The 21,602-nt window shown below is 46.8% G+C and overlaps 1 protein-coding gene across 1 annotated transcript in view; it reads left to right on the forward strand.

The window, feature by feature from the left end:
* Window positions 1-21,080, forward strand: part of LOC149443752 (sodium/nucleoside cotransporter 2-like) — a 92,542-nt gene extending 71,462 nt beyond the window's left edge. The window contains exons 14-18 of the mRNA XM_089655273.1: window positions 453-650; window positions 17,587-17,668; window positions 17,796-17,894; window positions 18,745-18,856; window positions 19,649-21,080. Coding sequence (XP_089511399.1) covers window positions 453-650; window positions 17,587-17,668; window positions 17,796-17,894; window positions 18,745-18,856; window positions 19,649-19,769 — 612 coding nt within the window. The 3' untranslated portion in view covers window positions 19,770-21,080. The remainder of the gene's footprint in view (window positions 1-452; window positions 651-17,586; window positions 17,669-17,795; window positions 17,895-18,744; window positions 18,857-19,648) is intronic.
* Window positions 21,081-21,602: the final 522 nt, after the last annotated feature.

Below are 21,602 nucleotides of genomic sequence, written 5' to 3' on the forward strand. Positions count from 1 at the left end.
TAGTTCCTCTAATCTTTGCTCATAGCTGAACTCCTCCATGCCATTATCAGTTTGGTTGCCCTGGTCTTCACTTTCTCCAAATTTTCCGATATCTTTTTTGTGAACTGGTGCCCAAACCTAATCTGCATACTGCAATACAACATGATTCACAACTCAAGCCATATTTAGAACCCAATTTTGCCATAGTAGTGATAAATGTTGCATCAGACTTGACATAAATGTATTATGTACCCGGGTGTCTGATCTCATAATTAGATGCATTATAAGCATTGCTGGCAGTAACTATGAGTCTAAGAGTCTACAATGGTGTTCTTTTTACGAATTTAACCCATAGAATAATAACTCACAATAAGCACTAACTAATATACAGTATATGATTGCACCCCTAAATGTTTTTGTTGCTGCAGATGAAACATTACTTTACTTCTAAAATGTACTTGTATCTTTCTCAGCTGATTCTGTCCTACATATTCATGCCTGTGGCCTTCATGATGGGAGTACGGTGGGATGAGGCTGGACCAGTTGGTGAGATGCTGGGAACAAAGATCATTCTGAATGAGTTTGTGGCATATAGACAACTGGCTGATTACAAAGCTAAACGGCTTGAAGGTGCAGATGAATGGTTAGATGGATCCAGACAGTGGATAACAGTAAGTATAGCAGCTGTGGTGAAACCATACTTTAAATATATATGTAAATCTGCTGATACAAAATAATTAAAAACAGACAAAATATCATCTTCATAAATAGAGATGTAAAAGAAAGTGAATATGTGTGCAAAGGTTGTTAAAAATGTGGTCTCCATGCTTTTATAAACAGATTTGTTAGGAACCGATTTATAATAGATATCAGATATCATTATCTGCTCTCCGTTATACACTGCAGTGAGTCCTCATTAACACAGCTGAACAGGCATGGACAGCCAAAAGAAAGCTAATGTCAGGAGCATGTGTCCAATTCTTGGAGCATCCTGGAACCTGAGTGTTCATGTTTTTGTAGCAGCGGGAAATTTTGTGGTAGGCTTTGGGAATGTCAGTCATTCCCTACTGGCAAGGCAGTAAAACTAAGGATACTGTGAAAACAACACAGCGTAACCCTTTGCCATCACCTTCTAGTGGTCCTTAACCACTTGCCCTCCTGAGGATTTACCCCCCTTCATTACCAGGCCATTTTATGCGTTATGGCGGTGCGTTACTTTAACTGACAATTGCGCGGTCATGAAACGCTGCACCCCAAAAAATCCTATTTTGCCCACGAATTGAGCTTTCTTTCGGTGGTATTTGATCGCCTGTGCATTTTTTATTTTATACGCTATAAGCAAAAAAACACCGACAATTTTGAGAAAAAAAACTATATTTTGGACTGTTTGTTATTAAACCTGTCCAGTAAATAAATTTAAAAAATCAAATTTCGTCATAAATTTAGGCCAAAATGTATTCTGCTACATGTCTTTGCTAAAAAAAATTCCAATACGTGTAAATGAATTGGTTTATGTGAAAGTTATTGTGTTTACAAATGGCAGTATAGGTAATGGGATTTTTTTTTCTACTAGTAATGGTGGTGATCAGTTACTTTTAGCGGGACTGCGGTGGACATTCTGTCACTAACTTGGTGTCATTGACACCCCAGTGACACCAATACAGTGATCAGTGCTATAAAAAGCACTGACACTGTACTAATGGCACTGTGCAGGAAGGGGTTAATGTGAGGGGCGATCAAAGGGTTAACTGTGTGCTGGGAGTGTTTTACTACGGGGCGGGGGGTGTGTTCTTCACTGTAAGCACACTAATCAGGATCGCTGTACTGTGCACAGCCATCCTGAGCAGTGTGCCCGAGCTGACAGGAAGGAAGATTGTTTGTAAACAAAACAATCTTCCTCCCCGTCGGAGATGATCAGTAATCACCGGGGCGCCGGCGGGTAATTACCGGCTGGGACCCGGAGATTGACATCCGTGGCAGCCCTACCCAGAAATGCAAAATCACGTATATATACATGATTCTGTACACAGGTGCCGACCTGTAGCAGTATATCCGCTATAGGGTGGTCCTTAAGCGGTTAATACCAGGAATGGAGGCGGGCTTTCCAATCATGAAAATGCTGTAACTGGCTGTCACAGTGGTCACACGATCAGAAGCTCCTGTTCATAAACAATGACTGGAAGTGGTCCATGACAGCTTGGTTATTGTGCTGGGAAAGCACAGTGACCATGCTGTCAGCACAGAGGAAACGCCCTATGGATGCATATGTGCAGCAGTCCAGTGTTAAGACCAATATGCTTTGCCGCTACACATATACTTATGACCAGCAACAAATGGTTAAAGCGTTACTAAACCCAGGACTTTGTATTCATTATATCTGGTCTCCCACAGTACACAGAACATGGAAATGCTATTATTAGAGATGAGCGAATCGAAGCATCCGAAGTGGAATTCGAGTCGAATATCGGAAAAATTTCGATTCGTGCCGAATCCGAAAAACAGCCTAATTCGGACGCGCGAATCGAAATTTTTCCGAAAATGGCGGCTGACATGTGCGGCGACGGAGCGGGGATGTCGGGGAAGGCGCGCAGACAAGGCGCGCTGCCCCATAATGCATTCCTCAACGACATGTGATCGCATCAGCCAATCAGCAGCCAGCCAGCCAGCACTGTGTAATGGTCGAGGTATATATAGCGGCCATTTTGGAAATCTTCATTTGCCTGCAGTCATTGAACAGAGGCAGACCGCTCTGTACTAGGGACAGGGACAGAGTTAGGGCCACAGAAACGAGAATTGGGGACAGAGAGAAGTTACTTAGGGACAGAGAACCATTACTCAGGGACACAGACTTGTTAATGAGGGCCACAGAATCGTTATTTAGGGACAAAGAAACGCTAGTTAGGGCCACAGAATTCATACTCAGGGACAGACAGAATTGTTACTCAGTGCCAGAGAATTGTTACTTAGGGCCACAGAAACGTTATTAGGGCCACAGAATTTTTACTCAGGGACAGACAGAATTGTTACTGAGTGCCAGAGAATTGTTACTCAGGGACAGACAGAATTGTTACTGAGTGCCAGAGAATTCTTAGGGCCACAGAATTCATTCTCAGGGACAGACAGAATTGTTACTCAGGGACAGACAGAATTGTTACTGAGTGCCAGAGAATTGTTACTCAGGGACAGACAGAATTGTTACTGAGTGCCAGAGAATTGTTACTCAGGGACAGACAGAATTGTTACTGAGTGCCAGAGAATTGTTACTCAGGGACAGACAGAATTGTTACTGAGTGCCAGAGAATTGTTACTCAGGGACAGACAGAATTGTTACTGAGTGCCAGAGAATTGTTACTCGCACAGACACAAAATTGTTACTTGCACAGACACAGAATTGTTACTCGCACAGACACAGAATTGTTACTCAGGGCCACAGAATTCATACTCAGGGATAGACAGAATTGTTACTGAGTGCCAGAGAATTGTTACTCAGGGACAGACAGAATTGTTACTGAGTGCCAGAGAATTGTTACTCAGGGACAGACAGAATTGTTACTGAGTGCCAGAGAATTGTTACTCGCACAGACACAAAATTGTTACTTGCACAGACACAGAATTGTTACTCGCACAGACACAGAATTGTTACTCAGGGCCACAGAATTCATACTCAGGGACAGACAGAATTGTTACTGAGTGCCAGAGAATTGTTACTCAGGGACAGACAGAATTGTTACTGAGTGCCAGAGAATTGTTACTCAGGGACAGACAGAATTGTTACTGAGTGCCAGAGAATTGTTACTCGCACAGACACAAAATTGTTACTTGCACAGACACAGAATTGTTACTCGCACAGACACAGAATTGTTACTCAGGGCCACAGAATTCATACTCAGGGACAGACAGAATTGTTACTGAGTGCCAGAGAATTGTTACTCAGGGACAGACAGAATTGTTACTGAGTGCCAGAGAATTGTTACTCAGGGACAGACAGAATTGTTACTGAGTGCCAGAGAATTGTTACTCAGGGACAGACAGAATTGTTACTGAGTGCCAGAGAATTGTTACTCAGGGACAGACAGAATTGTTACTGAGTGCCAGAGAATTGTTACTCGCACAGACACAAAATTGTTACTTGCACAGACACAGAATTGTTACTCGCACAGACACAGAATTGTTACTCAGGGCCACAGAATTCATACTCAGGGACAGACAGAATTGTTACTGAGTGCCAGAGAATTGTTACTCAGGGACAGACAGAATTGTTACTGAGTGCCAGAGAATTGTTACTCAGGGACAGACAGAATTGTTACTGAGTGCCAGAGATTTGTTACTCGCACAGACACAAAATTGTTACTTGCACAGACACAGAATTGTTACTCGCACAGACACAGAATTGTTACTCAGGGCCACAGAATTCATACTCAGGGACAGACAGAATTGTTACTGAGTGCCAGAGAATTGTTACTCAGGGACAGACAGAATTGTTACTGAGTGCCAGAGAATTGTTACTCAGGGACAGACAGAATTGTTACTGAGTGCCAGAGAATTGTTACTCAGGGACAGACAGAATTGTTACTGAGTGCCAGAGAATTGTTACTCAGGGACAGACAGAATTGTTACTGAGTGCCAGAGAATTGTTACTCGCACAGACACAAAATTGTTACTTGCACAGACACAGAATTGTTACTCGCACAGACACAGAATTGTTACTCAGGGCCACAGAATTCATACTCAGGGACAGACAGAATTGTTACTGAGTGCCAGAGAATTGTTACTCAGGGACAGACAGAATTGTTACTGAGTGCCAGAGAATTGTTACTCAGGGACAGACAGAATTGTTACTGAGTGCCAGAGAATTGTTACTCGCACAGACACAAAATTGTTACTTGCACAGACACAGAATTGTTACTCGCACAGACACAGAATTGTTACTCAGGGCCACAGAATTCATACTCAGGGATAGACAGAATTGTTACTGAGTGCCAGAGAATTGTTACTCAGGGACAGACAGAATTGTTACTGAGTGCCAGAGAATTGTTACTCAGGGACAGACAGAATTGTTACTGAGTGCCAGAGAATTGTTACTCGCACAGACACAAAATTGTTACTTGCACAGACACAGAATTGTTACTCGCACAGACACAGAATTGTTACTCAGGGCCACAGAATTCATACTCAGGGACAGACAGAATTGTTACTGAGTGCCAGAGAATTGTTACTCAGGGACAGACAGAATTGTTACTGAGTGCCAGAGAATTGTTACTCGCACAGACACAAAATTGTTACTTGCACAGACACAGAATTGTTACTCGCACAGACACAGAATTGTTACTCAGGGCCACAGAATTCATACTCAGGGACAGACAGAATTGTTACTGAGTGCCAGAGAATTGTTACTCAGGGACAGACAGAATTGTTACTGAGTGCCAGAGAATTGTTACTCAGGGACAGACAGAATTGTTACTGAGTGCCAGAGATTTGTTACTCGCACAGACACAAAATTGTTACTTGCACAGACACAGAATTGTTACTCGCACAGACACAGAATTGTTACTCAGGGCCACAGAATTCATACTCAGGGACAGACAGAATTGTTACTGAGTGCCAGAGAATTGTTACTCAGGGACAGACAGAATTGTTACTGAGTGCCAGAGAATTGTTACTCAGGGACAGACAGAATTGTTACTGAGTGCCAGAGATTTGTTACTCGCACAGACACAAAATTGTTACTTGCACAGACACAGAATTGTTACTCGCACAGACACAGAATTGTTACTCAGGGCCACAGAATTCATACTCAGGGACAGACAGAATTGTTACTGAGTGCCAGAGAATTGTTACTCAGGGACAGACAGAATTGTTACTGAGTGCCAGAGAATTGTTACTCGCACAGACACAAAATTGTTACTTGCACAGACACAGAATTGTTACTCGCACAGACACAGAATTGTTACTCAGGGCCACAGAATTCATACTCAGGGACAGACAGAATTGTTACTGAGTGCCAGAGAATTGTTACTCAGGGACAGACAGAATTGTTACTGAGTGCCAGAGAATTGTTAGTCAGGGACAGACAGAATTGTTACTGAGTGCCAGAGATTTGTTACTCGCACAGACACAAAATTGTTACTTGCACAGACACAGAATTGTTACTCGCACAGACACAGAATTGTTACTCAGGGCCACAGAATTCATACTCAGGGACAGACAGAATTGTTACTGAGTGCCAGAGAATTGTTACTCAGGGACACCTAATCGTTGAATTAAATAGTATGTCAGACAACATGCAGAGGAGTGGCAGAGGAGGCAATGTTTTAGGAGCGAGCAGACGTGGCAGCAGAGGAAGGGGTCGAGGCAGCAGTATTCGCAGCCAGAGGCCAGTGCTCCCGGTGTCATCCAGCGGTCGTGTCTCCACCGACAACCCTGCCGTCATTGATTGGTTGGCTCGGTCGTCTTCCTCTTCCCAGGTCACCTCTGACACCTACAGCCAACGGTCGGTGGGTACGTCAGACACAACCGTTAGTTGGCATGGCCCGGGACCAAGCCCACTGAAATCACGTGTCCTCTACCTGCCCCTGTCCTTTGCTGTTCCCTCACCAAGCGAAGTATCGCATGCTGTGGGCTCAGCCCCACTGTACAGTGAGGAAGAGCTAACAGAGGGCGGTCAGGAACGGGGGGAGACATCGGCCTTTTCAGCAGCCAAGCGAACAAGTACTGGCGAGGAGAGTGGCTCGGTAGCCGGTCTAGAGACAGGTCTGTCTCCTGACCCAGACGCAGCCGAGGGGGCTAGTAGTGAGGCGGAGACCCTACTTGATGATGAGGAGGTTGATCGCACTTGGCAGCCTCGTCGTCATCAGGCAATTTCTTCCGCATCATCAGGAGAAGAGGGTGGCAGCTTGGCAGCGAGCAAAACAGTCGGTGGGTTGCCCAGGAGACAGCAGCAGGGTCGCATCAGTGTCAGTGGAGCCAAACGTCCACGGAGTAGAGCACCAGCTCCACTGCAGCCTACCACCACGGCCAGTAGTGGTGCCGTTGCGCACGGAGGAAGTAGCAGTCAGCCAGTGAAGAGTAGCGGGGGCAAAGTTTCCTACTCGGTGGTGTGGCAATTTTTCCTCAAGCCGCCCGAGGAAGTAAACGTAGCCGTATGTCGACTATGTGGCCAGAAATGCAAGCGTGGCCAGGGGGCCCATGTTGGGACTACAGCGTTGCGTCAGCATATGCAGCGTCACCATTCGGTGGCCTGGGAAAACCGTGATAAACATACGGCGGTTCTGCCTGCCCCAGCCCCCGCTCCATCACCCGCTCCGTTACTTGCTCCGTCACCCGACGTCGTCAATCGCCCTCTATCAGCCAGTCAAGGCTCCAACACCTCTGCTGAGGGGAGTTGTCGCTCATTGGCATCTTCCGCTCGTTCAGATGCTCCTTCTCCTGCTACTCCTCTTCTCGGATTCCGTCAACAGTCTTTCTTGGAATCCGTATCCAAGAGACAACAGTTTGCGAGCACGCACCCGACGGTGCAAAAGCTGAACGTCCTCCTGTCCAAGTTGCTGGTGCTGCAGTCCCTCCCTTTCCAACTGGTGGACTCAGCACCTTTCCGAGAAATGATGGCTTGTGCCGCGCCGCGGTGGAGAGTGCCAAGCCGTCATTTCTTTGCCCAAAAGGCAGTGCCAGCCCTGCATTCACATGTAGAAGAGATGGTGGGCCAGTCTTTGAGCATGTCGGTCTCTGCCAAAGTGCACGGCAGCGCCGACGTGTGGAGCTGTAACTACGGTCAGGGACAGTACATGTCATTTACGGCCCACTGGGTGAACGTGGTGCCGGCACAGCCGCACCAGCAACTTGGACAGGTCACGACGCTTTTGCCTCCACGTTTGCACGTCCTTGGTCCAGCAAGCATGTCCGCCTCTACCACCTCTTTTTCCGCCGTGTCCTCAGCCGCCACCCCCGTGCCAAGTCCCATTACCCGACCGGCATATCACATGTGCAGGGCGCAACGGTGTCACGCTGTGCTGCACCTGGTATGCCTTGGCGAACGTAGTCACACAGGGGAGGAACTGCTGAGTGTAATGAACAGAGAAATCGACAGATGGCTGTCTCCGCGCAAACTAAAAATCGGAACCATGTTGACTGACAACGGAAAGAACATGGTGTCTGCTCTGCGTCAAGGAAGGTTGTGCCATGCGCCATGCATGGCTCACGTGTTCAATCTGGTTGTCAAGCGGTTCCTAAAATCCACCATCCCACTGCAAGACATCCTTAAAATGTCACGTAAACTGTGCATGCATTTCAGCCATTCCTACACCGCAAAGAACACCCTCATTGAGCTGCAGCGTCAGAACGGAATTCCACAGCATCGCCTGATCTGCGACGTTGCAACAAGGTGGAATTCAACCCTACACATGTTAGACCGCCTTTACGAGCAGCGAAAGGCCATCACCGATTTCCTGATGTTACAAGCGGATAAAGGTACTCCCCTGTGTAACTTAGATGTCAGCCATTGGCAGCTCATGCGTGACACCTGCCGCTTGCTCAGGCCCTTTGAGGAGGCCACGCTATTCGTGAGTCGGCAGGACTATGGGATGAACGACGTCATTCCTCTGTTGCACGTCCTGGAACAAATGCTGTTAACAATGGCTGGTCAGGGTGCGGTAGACGTGGCGCACAGATCTCAACGCCACATGACCCCTGTGGGGGCAGGACAGGAAGAAGAGGAGGAGGTAGAGGAGGACATTTGTGCTCAGGAATTATTGAGTGAAATGGGTGGTTTTTCCACTCAGCGGACAGGAGTGGAGGAGCAGGAGCATCTGGTAGAGGAGGAGGAGGAGGAGACAGAGGACCCAGACGCACCGTGGCAGTATGCTGTGGAGATGGAGGCAGGGAGTCCCTCGCATTCCTTGGCACAAATGGCCCATAGCATGCTCGGTTGCTTGCGTAGCGACAGCCGAATAATAACCATCAGACAGAGGGATGACTTTTGGCTGTCCACCTTGTTGGACCCTCGCTACCGGTCCAAAATGGTGGCCTTTTTCACACCTGCTGAGAGGGAGGCCAAAATTACGTACTATAAAAACCACCTATGTAGTCAGTTGGTCTCTGCCTTTGTGCGCCAACGTCCATCCTCAGACACTGTGGGCCCTGTGCGCTCGCGTTCCGCTGGCATGGCAGCAGGGGAGGGGTGGGGTGGTAGGAGCAGTGGCAGCTCCACCAGCAGCGGCTGCCTCAGTCTGCAGTCGATGATGAGTAGCTTTCTTCACCAGCGCAGTGAGGAAACTACTAACCAGCCGCAGCAGCAGCAGCAGCATCAGGTGGACCTGGAGCAGGAGCTCAAACAACAGGCTTGGGCCTACTTGGACAGCACCCTGCCAACCGAGGTAGACAATCCCCTTGACTACTGGGCAACGAAACTTGACCTTTGGCCCCAACTAGCTGAATTTGCCCTTGAAAGGCTGTCATGCCCGGCCAGTAGCGTGGCATCGGAGCGCGTGTTTAGTGCGGCAGGAGGTATTGTAACTCCGCGGAGGACACGACTGTCCACCCAAAGTGTGGAGAGACTCACGTTTGTGAAAATGAATCAGGCGTGGATTAGTCTGGATTTCAAACCACCAGTTCCTGACACAACTGACTAAATCCGCCATGAATCATGCCTCAAACATGTGCCACTTTCAGGTCTCCTCACACTGCTGGTGTGTTTAATTTTTTGACATAGGGTGCTGGCAGATTACGGGCCTCCTATAGCTGCTGCCAGGCCCCTAATCTGCCATAGGCCCCTATATACCGCCTCCTCATGCTGCTGCCAAGTCCAGAGTCTGTCATGGGTCCCTGTATGGCCTCCCATTGCTGCTGTCTCCATCGCCACACTCTGCTGCCATGTGCCACTTTCAGGTCTCTTCACACTGCTGGTGTGTTAAATTTTTTGACATAGGGTGCAGGCAGATTACGGGCCTCACATAGCTGCTGCCAGGCCCCTAATCTGCCATGGGCCCCTATATACCGCCTCCTCATGCTGCTGCCAAGTCTAGAGTCTGTCATGGGTCCCTGTACGGCCTCCCATTGCTGCTGTCTCCATCGCCACACTCTGCTGCCATGTGCCACTTTCAGGTCTCCTCACACTGCTGGTGTGTAGAATTTTTTGACATAGGGTGCTGGCAGATTATGGGCCTCCTATAGCTGCTGCCAGGCCCCTAATCTGCCATAGGCCCCTATATACCGCCTCCTCATGCTGCTGCCAGGTCCAGAGTCTCTCATGGGTCCCTGTACGGCCTCCCATTGCTGCTGTCTCCATCGCCACACTCTGCCATGTGCCACTTTCAGGTCTCCTCACACACTGCTGGTGTGTAGAATTTTTTGACATAGGGTGCTGGCAGATTATGGGCCTCACATAGCTGCTGCCAGGCCCCTAATCTGCCATGGGCCCCTATATACCGCCTCCTCATGCTGCTGCCAAGTCCAGAGTCTGTCATGGGTCCCTGTATGGCCTCCCATTGCTGCTGTCTCCATCGCCACACTCTGCTGCCATGTGCCACTTTCAGGTCTCTTCACACTGCTGGTGTGTTAAATTTTTTGACATAGGGTGCAGGCAGATTACGGGCCTCACATAGCTGCTGCCAGGCCCCTAATCTGCCATGGGCCCCTATATACCGCCTCCTCATGCTGCTGCCAAGTCCAGAGTCTCTCATGGGTCCCTGTACGGCCTCCCATTGCTGCTGTCTCCATCGCCACACTCTGCTGCCATGTGCCACTTTCAGGTCTCTTCACACTGCTGGTGTGTTAAATTTTTTGACATAAGGTGCAGGCAGATTACGGGCCTCACATAGCTGCTGCCAGGCCCCTAATCTGCCATGGGCCCCTATATACCGCCTCCTCATGCTGCTGCCAAGTCCAGAGTCTGTCATGGGTCCCTGTATGGCCTCCCATTGCTGCTGTCTCCATCGCCACACTCTGCTGCCATGTGCCACTTTCAGGTCTCTTCACACTGCTGGTGTGTTAAATTTTTTGACATAGGGTGCAGGCAGATTACGGGCCTCACATAGCTGCTGCCAGGCCCCTAATCTGCCATGGGCCCCTATATACCGCCTCCTCATGCTGCTGCCAAGTCCAGAGTCTGTCATGGGTCCCTGTATGGCCTCCCATTGCTGCTGTCTCCATCGCCACACTCTGCTGCCATGTGCCACTTTCAGGTCTCTTCACACTGCTGGTGTGTTAAATTTTTTGACATAGGGTGCAGGCAGATTACGGGCCTCACATAGCTGCTGCCAGGCCCCTAATCTGCCATGGGCCCCTATATACCGCCTCCTCATGCTGCTGCCAAGTCTAGAGTCTGTCATGGGTCCCTGTACGGCCTCCCATTGCTGCTGTCTCCATCGCCACACTCTGCTGCCATGTGCCACTTTCAGGTCTCCTCACACTGCTGGTGTGTAGAATTTTTTGACATAGGGTGCTGGCAGATTATGGGCCTCCTATAGCTGCTGCCAGGCCCCTAATCTGCCATAGGCCCCTATATACCGCCTCCTCATGCTGCTGCCAGGTCCAGAGTCTCTCATGGGTCCCTGTACGGCCTCCCATTGCTGCTGTCTCCATCGCCACACTCTGCCATGTGCCACTTTCAGGTCTCCTCACACACTGCTGGTGTGTAGAATTTTTTGACATAGGGTGCTGGCAGATTATGGGCCTCCTATAGCTGCTGCCAGGCCCCTAATCTGCCATAGGCCCCTATATACCGCTTCCTCATGCTGCTGCCAGGTCCAGAGTCTCTCATGGGTCCCTGTACGGCCTCCCATTGCTGCTGTCTCCATCGCCACACTCTGCCATGTGCCACTTTCAGGTCTCCTCACACACTGCTGGTGTGTTACATTTTTTGACATAGGGTGCAGGCAGATTACGGGCCTCACATAGCTGCTGCCAGGCCCCTAATCTGCCATGGGCCCCTATATACCGCCTCCTCATGCTGCTGCCAAGTCCAGAGTCTGTCATGGGTCCCTGTATGGCCTCCCATTGCTGCTGTCTCCATCGCCACACTCTGCTGCCATGTGCCACTTTCAGGTCTCTTCACACTGCTGGTGTGTTAAATTTTTTGACATAGGGTGCAGGCAGATTACGGGCCTCACATAGCTGCTGCCAGGCCCCTAATCTGCCATGGGCCCCTATATACCGCCTCCTCATGCTGCTGCCAAGTCCAGAGTCTCTCATGGGTCCCTGTACGGCCTCCCATTGCTGCTGTCTCCATCGCCACACTCTGCTGCCATGTGCCACTTTCAGGTCTCTTCACACTGCTGGTGTGTTAAATTTTTTGACATAGGGTGCAGGCAGATTACGGGCCTCACATAGCTGCTGCCAGGCCCCTAATCTGCCATGGGCCCCTATATACCGCCTCCTCATGCTGCTGCCAAGTCCAGAGTCTGTCATGGGTCCCTGTATGGCCTCCCATTGCTGCTGTCTCCATCGCCACACTCTGCTGCCATGTGCCACTTTCAGGTCTCTTCACACTGCTGGTGTGTTAAATTTTTTGACATAGGGTGCAGGCAGATTACGGGCCTCACATAGCTGCTGCCAGGCCCCTAATCTGCCATGGGCCCCTATATACCGCCTCCTCATGCTGCTGCCAAGTCTAGAGTCTGTCATGGGTCCCTGTACGGCCTCCCATTGCTGCTGTCTCCATCGCCACACTCTGCTGCCATGTGCCACTTTCAGGTCTCCTCACACTGCTGGTGTGTAGAATTTTTTGACATAGGGTGCTGGCAGATTATGGGCCTCCTATAGCTGCTGCCAGGCCCCTAATCTGCCATAGGCCCCTATATACCGCCTCCTCATGCTGCTGCCAGGTCCAGAGTCTCTCATGGGTCCCTGTACGGCCTCCCATTGCTGCTGTCTCCATCGCCACACTCTGCCATGTGCCACTTTCAGGTCTCCTCACACACTGCTGGTGTGTAGAATTTTTTGACATAGGGTGCTGGCAGATTATGGGCCTCCTATAGCTGCTGCCAGGCCCCTAATCTGCCATAGGCCCCTATATACCGCTTCCTCATGCTGCTGCCAGGTCCAGAGTCTCTCATGGGTCCCTGTACGGCCTCCCATTGCTGCTGTCTCCATCGCCACACTCTGCCATGTGCCACTTTCAGGTCTCCTCACACACTGCTGGTGTGTTACATTTTTTGACATAGGGTGCAGGCAGATTACGGGCCTCACATAGCTGCTGCCAGGCCCCTAATCTGCCATGGGCCCCTATATACCGCCTCCTCATGCTGCTGCCAAGTCCAGAGTCTGTCATGGGTCCCTGTATGGCCTCCCATTGCTGCTGTCTCCATCGCCACACTCTGCTGCCATGTGCCACTTTCAGGTCTCTTCACACTGCTGGTGTGTTAAATTTTTTGACATAGGGTGCAGGCAGATTACGGGCCTCACATAGCTGCTGCCAGGCCCCTAATCTGCCATGGGCCCCTATATACCGCCTCCTCATGCTGCTGCCAAGTCCAGAGTCTCTCATGGGTCCCTGTACGGCCTCCCATTGCTGCTGTCTCCATCGCCACACTCTGCTGCCATGTGCCACTTTCAGGTCTCTTCACACTGCTGGTGTGTTAAATTTTTTGACATAGGGTGCAGGCAGATTACGGGCCTCACATAGCTGCTGCCAGACATGTAATCTGCCATGGGCCCCCGTACCGACTCCTCATGCTGTGACGTTGCAACAAGGTGGAATTCAACCCTACATATGTTAGACCGCCTTTACGAACAGCTAAAGGCCATCACAGATTTCCTGATGTTAAAAGCGGATAAAGGTACTCCCTGTGTAACTTAGATGTCAGCCATTGGCAGCTCATGTGTGACACCTGCGCTTGCTCAGGCCCTTTGAGGAGGCCACGCTATTCGTGAGTCGGCAGGACTATGGGATGAATGAGGTCAAATCGGCCATGGGCCCCCGTACCGCCTGTTCACGCTGATGCTGGTCCCACAGTGTGACCTGGGTCCCTGTACGGCCTTCCATTGCTTCCACTCTGCCATGTGCCACTTTGAAATCTCCTCACACTCCTGCGGTTGTCCATTTTGTCATAGGTTGCTGGCAGATTACAGGCCTTCCATAGGTGCCACCAAGCCCCATATCGGCCATGGGCCCCCGTACCGCCTGGTCACGCTGCTGCTGGGCCCATAGTGTGACCTGGGTCCCTGTACCGCCTCCCATTGCTCCCACTCTGCCATGTGCCACTTTCAGGTCTCCTCACACACTGCTGGTGTGTTACATTTTTTGACATAGGGTGCAGGCAGATTACGGGCCTCACATAGCTGCTGCCAGGCCCCTAATCTGCCATGGGCCCCTATATACCGCCTCCTCATGCTGCTGCCAAGTCCAGAGTCTGTCATGGGTCCCTGTATGGCCTCCCATTGCTGCTGTCTCCATCGCCACACTCTGCTGCCATGTGCCACTTTCAGGTCTCTTCACACTGCTGGTGTGTTAAATTTTTTGACATAGGGTGCAGGCAGATTACGGGCCTCACATAGCTGCTGCCAGGCCCCTAATCTGCCATGGGCCCCTATATACCGCCTCCTCATGCTGCTGCCAAGTCCAGAGTCTCTCATGGGTCCCTGTACGGCCTCCCATTGCTGCTGTCTCCATCGCCACACTCTGCTGCCATGTGCCACTTTCAGGTCTCTTCACACTGCTGGTGTGTTAAATTTTTTGACATAGGGTGCAGGCAGATTACGGGCCTCACATAGCTGCTGCCAGACATGTAATCTGCCATGGGCCCCCGTACCGACTCCTCATGCTGTGACGTTGCAACAAGGTGGAATTCAACCCTACATATGTTAGACCGCCTTTACGAACAGCTAAAGGCCATCACAGATTTCCTGATGTTAAAAGCGGATAAAGGTACTCCCTGTGTAACTTAGATGTCAGCCATTGGCAGCTCATGTGTGACACCTGCGCTTGCTCAGGCCCTTTGAGGAGGCCACGCTATTCGTGAGTCGGCAGGACTATGGGATGAATGAGGTCAAATCGGCCATGGGCCCCCGTACCGCCTGTTCACGCTGATGCTGGTCCCACAGTGTGACCTGGGTCCCTGTACGGCCTTCCATTGCTTCCACTCTGCCATGTGCCACTTTGAAATCTCCTCACACTCCTGCGGTTGTCCATTTTGTCATAGGTTGCTGGCAGATTACAGGCCTTCCATAGGTGCCACCAAGCCCCATATCGGCCATGGGCCCCCGTACCGCCTGGTCACGCTGCTGCTGGGCCCATAGTGTGACCTGGGTCCCTGTACCGCCTCCCATTGCTCCCACTCTGCCATGTGCCACTTTCAGGTCTCCTCACGCTCCTGCTGGTTTCCATTTTGTCATAGGTTGCTGTATGGCCTCCCATTGCTGCTGCCTCCACCGCCACACTGTGGCTCCAAACACTGGTTTTGGCCCCGTGACTGGCCAAAGGAGTGAAGTGTGCAGTGATTCTAAGATCGACGGCACTCATCTGCATGTCATACTGACAGACAGTATTATTTCTCTTCCCCAGCAGACTCCAAGGGCATTTAAATTAAAGGTACAGTGTTCTGCACTAATATTAAGTCTCTCTGAAGCCTAGAAACACCCTTTTTTAAGTTAAATTCACAGCGAATTTATTCGACTCGAATCGAATATTGTCCACGAATTCGCCGAATCAGTCGAATCGAATTTTTCATTTCTTCGCTCATCTCTAGCTATTATCTTAGTAAATATAAACTGCAAAATACCTTTTCTCATCAGCAGTTAGAGCAGTCATGTGACTTCAGCTAAGCAGTGGTTAAAGCTTGTAGGAGGAGTTTTCTCTAGGAGGATGGAAATCCCCTGACCTCTGTCTGGACAGTGCTGATTGGCACTGTGCTGATCACATGCACTCTCCCAAAAAAAAAAACAACAAACCTCTCTAGCAATACACACCAAAATGAGCATGTGCATGTGACTATGGATTCAATCTGTATCAGCTGGACATTTCAACAAGAGGAGGGGCAGAGAAGATAGGATCAAACAGCCTTTTTATACAATGCAGAGGATTAACCCCTTAGGTTCCACAGTGAGTATAACAAGCATTCTTTACTGCATATACAGACTGATTTTACTGTTGTGGGTTTAGTAACACTTTAACACTCTGGGGCCCCTGTACAGCATGGTATATTTAGTGAAAAGGTGAACTTAGCCTTTAAATCCTGGTAGCTTTTAGCATTTTGGTTAACATTATAGTAACATTTATCCCAGATAAAGGGGCCCAAAATTTTTTCCGTATTGAGAAGAAAAGCTATGTACAATGTAAAGAAGTACATTTTTATCAGCTGGAAAACAACTGGGGAGACAAAGACAAAGTCAGAGTCTCATGAAGCCCTAAAACCCAGTTTGATATTTCTGCTTTGCATGATTTGAGTCCCGTCACACATAGTTGATGCATCCCTATGACTTTCCAATCTACATGTTTATCCTGAGTGAGTGACTACAAAAGTAGTAATTCTAAAAACAGCTAAGCAACTAGAAGCAGTCATCAGTGACAACCTCCATATTTATGTCACTGCAGGTTTTTTTTAAATATATTAAAAACAGTTGTTTATTGAAATTGTATTTATTAACCGTTTGCAGACTGCCTACTTGGCACAGTGGCCCTGCTGCGCCAGATCATGTACATGTATGTAATCTAGCATTTCCGGGTAGGGGGTGCCCACGCACGTGCACCTGCCACCCCTTTTTTGCTCTCATTAGCTACAGCACAAGCTGATCAGCAGGACCCGACCAATGATTTATGGCCAGGACCTGCTGATTGGCTTAGTGAATGACAGCTCAGAGCCCTGTGTTTACTAACAACACAGGGCTCTGAATGGAGAACAGAGGTGAGGCTGTTTTTTCTCCCTGCAAAGTAGAGAGCTAAAACAGTCACATCAAGTAGTAAAAGCAGCACACATTAAGCATTGTTAGGCACACAGTTAATCCTTTGATTTCCCCTAGATATTAACCCCTTCCCAGACAGTGTCATTAGTACAGTGACAGTATCAGCAATGATCACAGTATTAGTGTCACTGGAGATGTCAGTGTCATTTAGTCAATTCCCTACCAGCGTCAGTGTCAGATTTCCTACCACACTATCACAGTCCCACTATAATCATTGATCATCGCTATTATTAGTATAAAAAAAACCCCAAAAATTCAGTATACAGTATATACCATAATTGTGTAGACACTATAACTTTCACACAAACCAATCAATAAACACTTTTTTTTTTCTACCAAAGACATGCAGCTGAATACATTTTGGCCTAAATTTATGAAGAAATTTTTTCATTGGATATGTTTTATAACAGAAAATAAAAAACACCTTTTTTTTCCAAATTGTTCGTCTTTTTTTTGTTAATGTAATAAAAAATAAAAAACCCAGCAGTGATCAAATACCACCAAAAGAAAGCTCTATTTGTGTAAAAAATGATATATATTTCATGCAGGTGCAATGTTGCATGAATTGCCAGTTAAAGTAGTGCAGTGTTGAATAGCAAAAAAAAAAAATGCCCCGGTCATGAAGGGTGTAAAATCTTCTGGAGCTGAAATGGTTAATAATCATCATCTTGAGTTTTTTTGAATGGAACATGTTCTAAAACTATTTTTGTTTTACAGGAGAGAGCGGAGGTCATCACTACCTTTGCCCTATGTGGATTTGCTAATATTAGCTCCATTGGCATCATGCTAGGAGGATTATGTAAGGTTATATTTGTGTCGTGTTGAACAATTATCCTAAAGATTTATTTTTTGATTTGCTACATTTTTCAAAAGAGTTGTATCTTAGCATGCTATCAAAAGTATTATATATTTTTGGCATCTCACAGCTTCCATGGCACCTCAACGGAAAAGCGATCTATCCAAGGTTGTGGTGAGGGCTCTGATGACTGGAGCTTGTGTCTCATTTGTCAATGCTTGTATTGCAGGTAGGTCTTCTGATGATGGAGGAAGGTTTTGTGATATATAGGAACAGTTTGAAAGAGAGACTATGATATGAGAGCTGCCATCGCTTATTTTCTCACCTTACTCTAGTCCAGTTTTGGGGTTTTTTTGGTTAGTTTCGGATGGAGTGGGAAAGATGTAAACTTTCTGTTTTTAGGTTTAGCTTTTTATTCCTGTGACCCCACTCACCTCCTGTCACTGATACCCATACACTGGGCATCACAGAACCAGGAAGGCACAGACAACAATAAAAAAATTGTAAGAAATTCCAACCTGACCCACAGTACTAAAAATGTATGTATTTTCTTTTCTGTGTCCCTGTTGGAAAGATTTTTATCAATTCCTTCCCTGACGGGAAATAGGGGTACATTTCAATAAGGACACCAGTAGCAATGAATACCTGACAGAGGCAAAAAACCTACCAAACTTTAAAAATTAAATAAATTCCTTGGAGAGCTAGGCTTAAAAGCATTTAAAGAGATATACTTGCCACCTAGAACAGAATTCCAGCATGTAGGGTGCATTTTTTCCCAAGGCTCCATTTTACTAGAAAAGGAGTCAGATGGTTATTGGCTGGCTAATGTTCTCCTATTAAAATAATTTTTTAAATGATTGATGGTATTGAATTTAGTAATTTATGCGTGCCGCTACTTTATAAGTCTCAGATATAATTCCTGAGACAATTAGACCTTTTTTCTTTTGAGCGCCTGACCCTGAAGCATTCACTCTATGGGTGTTAGTCTTGGAGTTAGGTTCTCATACAAAATTACTTTCACTCTTATTTTTCTTTTTGCCCAATAGTGAAAAAATAACAAACCCATTTTTTAATTCCAGGAATTTTATATACGGAAAGAAATGTAAACTGTGTGGACTTCTTTGGCGCCAATGAGTCTTTCCAAAACAAAACATATAACCTCTATGTTTGCTGTAAAGATATTTATGCGGGGTAAGTGTGCCTACTACTGGTCCTTTGGTGTGGACACTGTGGTTTATGCATATATTTGCAAATTTGTACAAATAAAACCCTCTGTTTTTAATGCAAACTGTTTGTCGGGGCCAATTTGGTTGTTTTGCCACTTTTTTTGCACAGTTGGATGAATTGGGTGCAGGGATGCACTGGATGCCTTCGCTGCCATTGTGCTTTTTCTGGGCATCATGTGCATCCTTTTGCCTTTAAGGAGGGGTAGGCTCCCTCCAGACATACCTGCCCTTAATCTATCCATTCTTATATGTACTCCCACTATGGAGGCTCTGGATATTTAGAGTTGGGAACACAGTATATACATTGGACCCTTGGCGTGGGCACTGTGGCTTATGCATATATTTGCAAATGTGTGCAAACGAAACCCACTGTTTTTAATGTACACTGTTAGACACTGTTAGACATGGCCAATTTGGTTGTTTTTGCAGGTTGGCTGGTAAGTGTGCTAGAAAATCATTTGTTTCTTTGTGATGTGCATTGCACTTCCATGTGCACCTTACTGCAAAGGCCAATTATAGGTTGGAATGGTTGCCACTTTTTCTTTTAGAATAGTGCCTATTATCTAAAATGGATTTTATAGTGATGAATACATTCTTTATCAGAGTAAATGCACTGATGAGGAACAATTTTTAATAATCTGCCTATGAGCACTGTTTAAAAAATATATTGATAACGTATGACAAGCAATATCAATTAGCATTACTTTTTTTGTTGAACTTTTTAATGTTACATTCTTTTGTTCTTTTCTTAATACAGTTCTAACATTGAAAATGGAACACTAACATTTACAGATGAATGGACAAATTCAGACATTGCTGATTTCGCAGTGAGACAATGTTGCAGAATTTACAACAATATTGTGTGCGATGGTTTATAAACAGATGTAGCTTTTTACACGGAATTGTGGACTTTTTTATTGATGGACAAACACACGTCACAGTTTATCGTTGGGAATTACCAGCTTTGATGACTGATATCTGTGAAAGCCCGTGAAGTTTAAGTCTGACTAGTCCCTCAAAAAGCATGCACTGCAAACAGTACTTCATCTACTTATGTATAAAACAACATTCCTCCTCTGTGTATTTATGTTCTATGTAAATGTATACATTTTTGACTTTTTGGATGTATTAGGGGCAATGGCATACGTAGCGCATCTGACAACGATATCTTGTTTACACCCTATAAAACAAGAAATGGCTGAAAGAAATAAAGCAGCATGCATAGCACGCCGTGGCAAATAGTGGGTGTCATCAAATTGTGGGGGGCTTGAAGGGGCATAGTTGAATAACACCAAAGCCTACTCCCCTTATACTCAGCATACATATACCACATTCTTTTTGCCCACAAAATACGCTTTTATGACTGTTCCACATGTGAGTGTGTAACAGACGAGTAAACTTCAGCACACTCATTTTCATAAAATGAAACAATTCCATTACATATGTTTTTCTACACACAGCCTGCCCTACAGAAGAATGTAATGCTCTTACAGTGCGGTAGTCCTGAGTATAAATTACTTCTGTTTATGACTTCCATCGGTTTGCAGCCTTTCACTTGAACCATGGAAGCTGTGCCAAAAAAAGCCAAGCAAAGGGCACACAATGGGTGACCAGTATTGATTGTGGGCTTCCTGCAGCTGCATTACTAATTTACCATCATATTTGGAAACCAATGGTGGACATAGTCTACAAAAAAACCCTTGTGCAGAACTTATGTTTACCTTTCCTAACTAAAGGATAATTCTCATTATTTTTAGTAATGAGGGCCAATGACTATCCCACACCCAGGGAGCCACAGTTGCCAGTATAAGTGAATGGCTATAAATAGCCACACTTGTGTAAATACTGCTACAGGAGTAAACAATGTTTACTTGTATAAACATAATTTCTGCATCGGCAATTACCCGCGCTTGTGCATAGTTCCCAAAATGTGCAACATTCGTGTTTGGTGATAAATGTCATAAACGCACGGCCACATACATCAAGTAATTTGTAGTGGCAGCTTTACTCGGTGCCTTTGTCTCTTTGGGTTTGGGAAAGTTCTGGGGATTTACGCTTGAGGACTTTGGAGCTAATAAACATCAGTGTGCATAAGGTTTAACAATGTGCCTAACATAACAATCACAATGGCAAGTAACACATGCATTATATCAATGAATGGTGAGATAAATAAAAGATCTTTGAGAAAATGCTCATTTCATTCAAAAAAAAAATATCACCACCAATATTATATGTAGGTTTGTGAAATTAACTTTTTTAGGAGATTTTATCTTGATATAAAATAAAATATAAAATTCAATTAAAAATAAAGATAAATACATACCTATCTTAGTGAATTGAGCCTAATATGTCACTGCCACATAACCATACTACATTACACTGCATGCGGTAAATGTTCCTCTGACTGTAAGCCCACAAGGTTCTTGGGCTAGGCCAGGCATTGTGGGTGAGGCCTTTCCCCGAGGGCAAACTTGCCAATGCTCGAGAGCAAGCAGGAACTGTAGTCATGTGAACAGTCTATAAGGCAGTCTCCAAACGTAGAGATGAGCTGACACTGCATGTAGCAGAGATTCTCTATTAGGTGTTGTCCCATAGCTCTACACACAGTTACTTGTTTATGCTGCATTGGAAGTAGGCGGCCGAACTGCACTACCTCCACCAGCCATTGTACCTCTCTTACCTCACTTCCAGGAACAGAATGAGATCCCACT

The sequence above is a fragment of the Staurois parvus genome, unplaced genomic scaffold (assembly GCF_062004578.1).
Source record: "Staurois parvus isolate SC_StPar_1 unplaced genomic scaffold, SC_StPar_1.0 ptg000832l, whole genome shotgun sequence".
NCBI lineage: Eukaryota > Metazoa > Chordata > Amphibia > Anura > Ranidae > Staurois > Staurois parvus.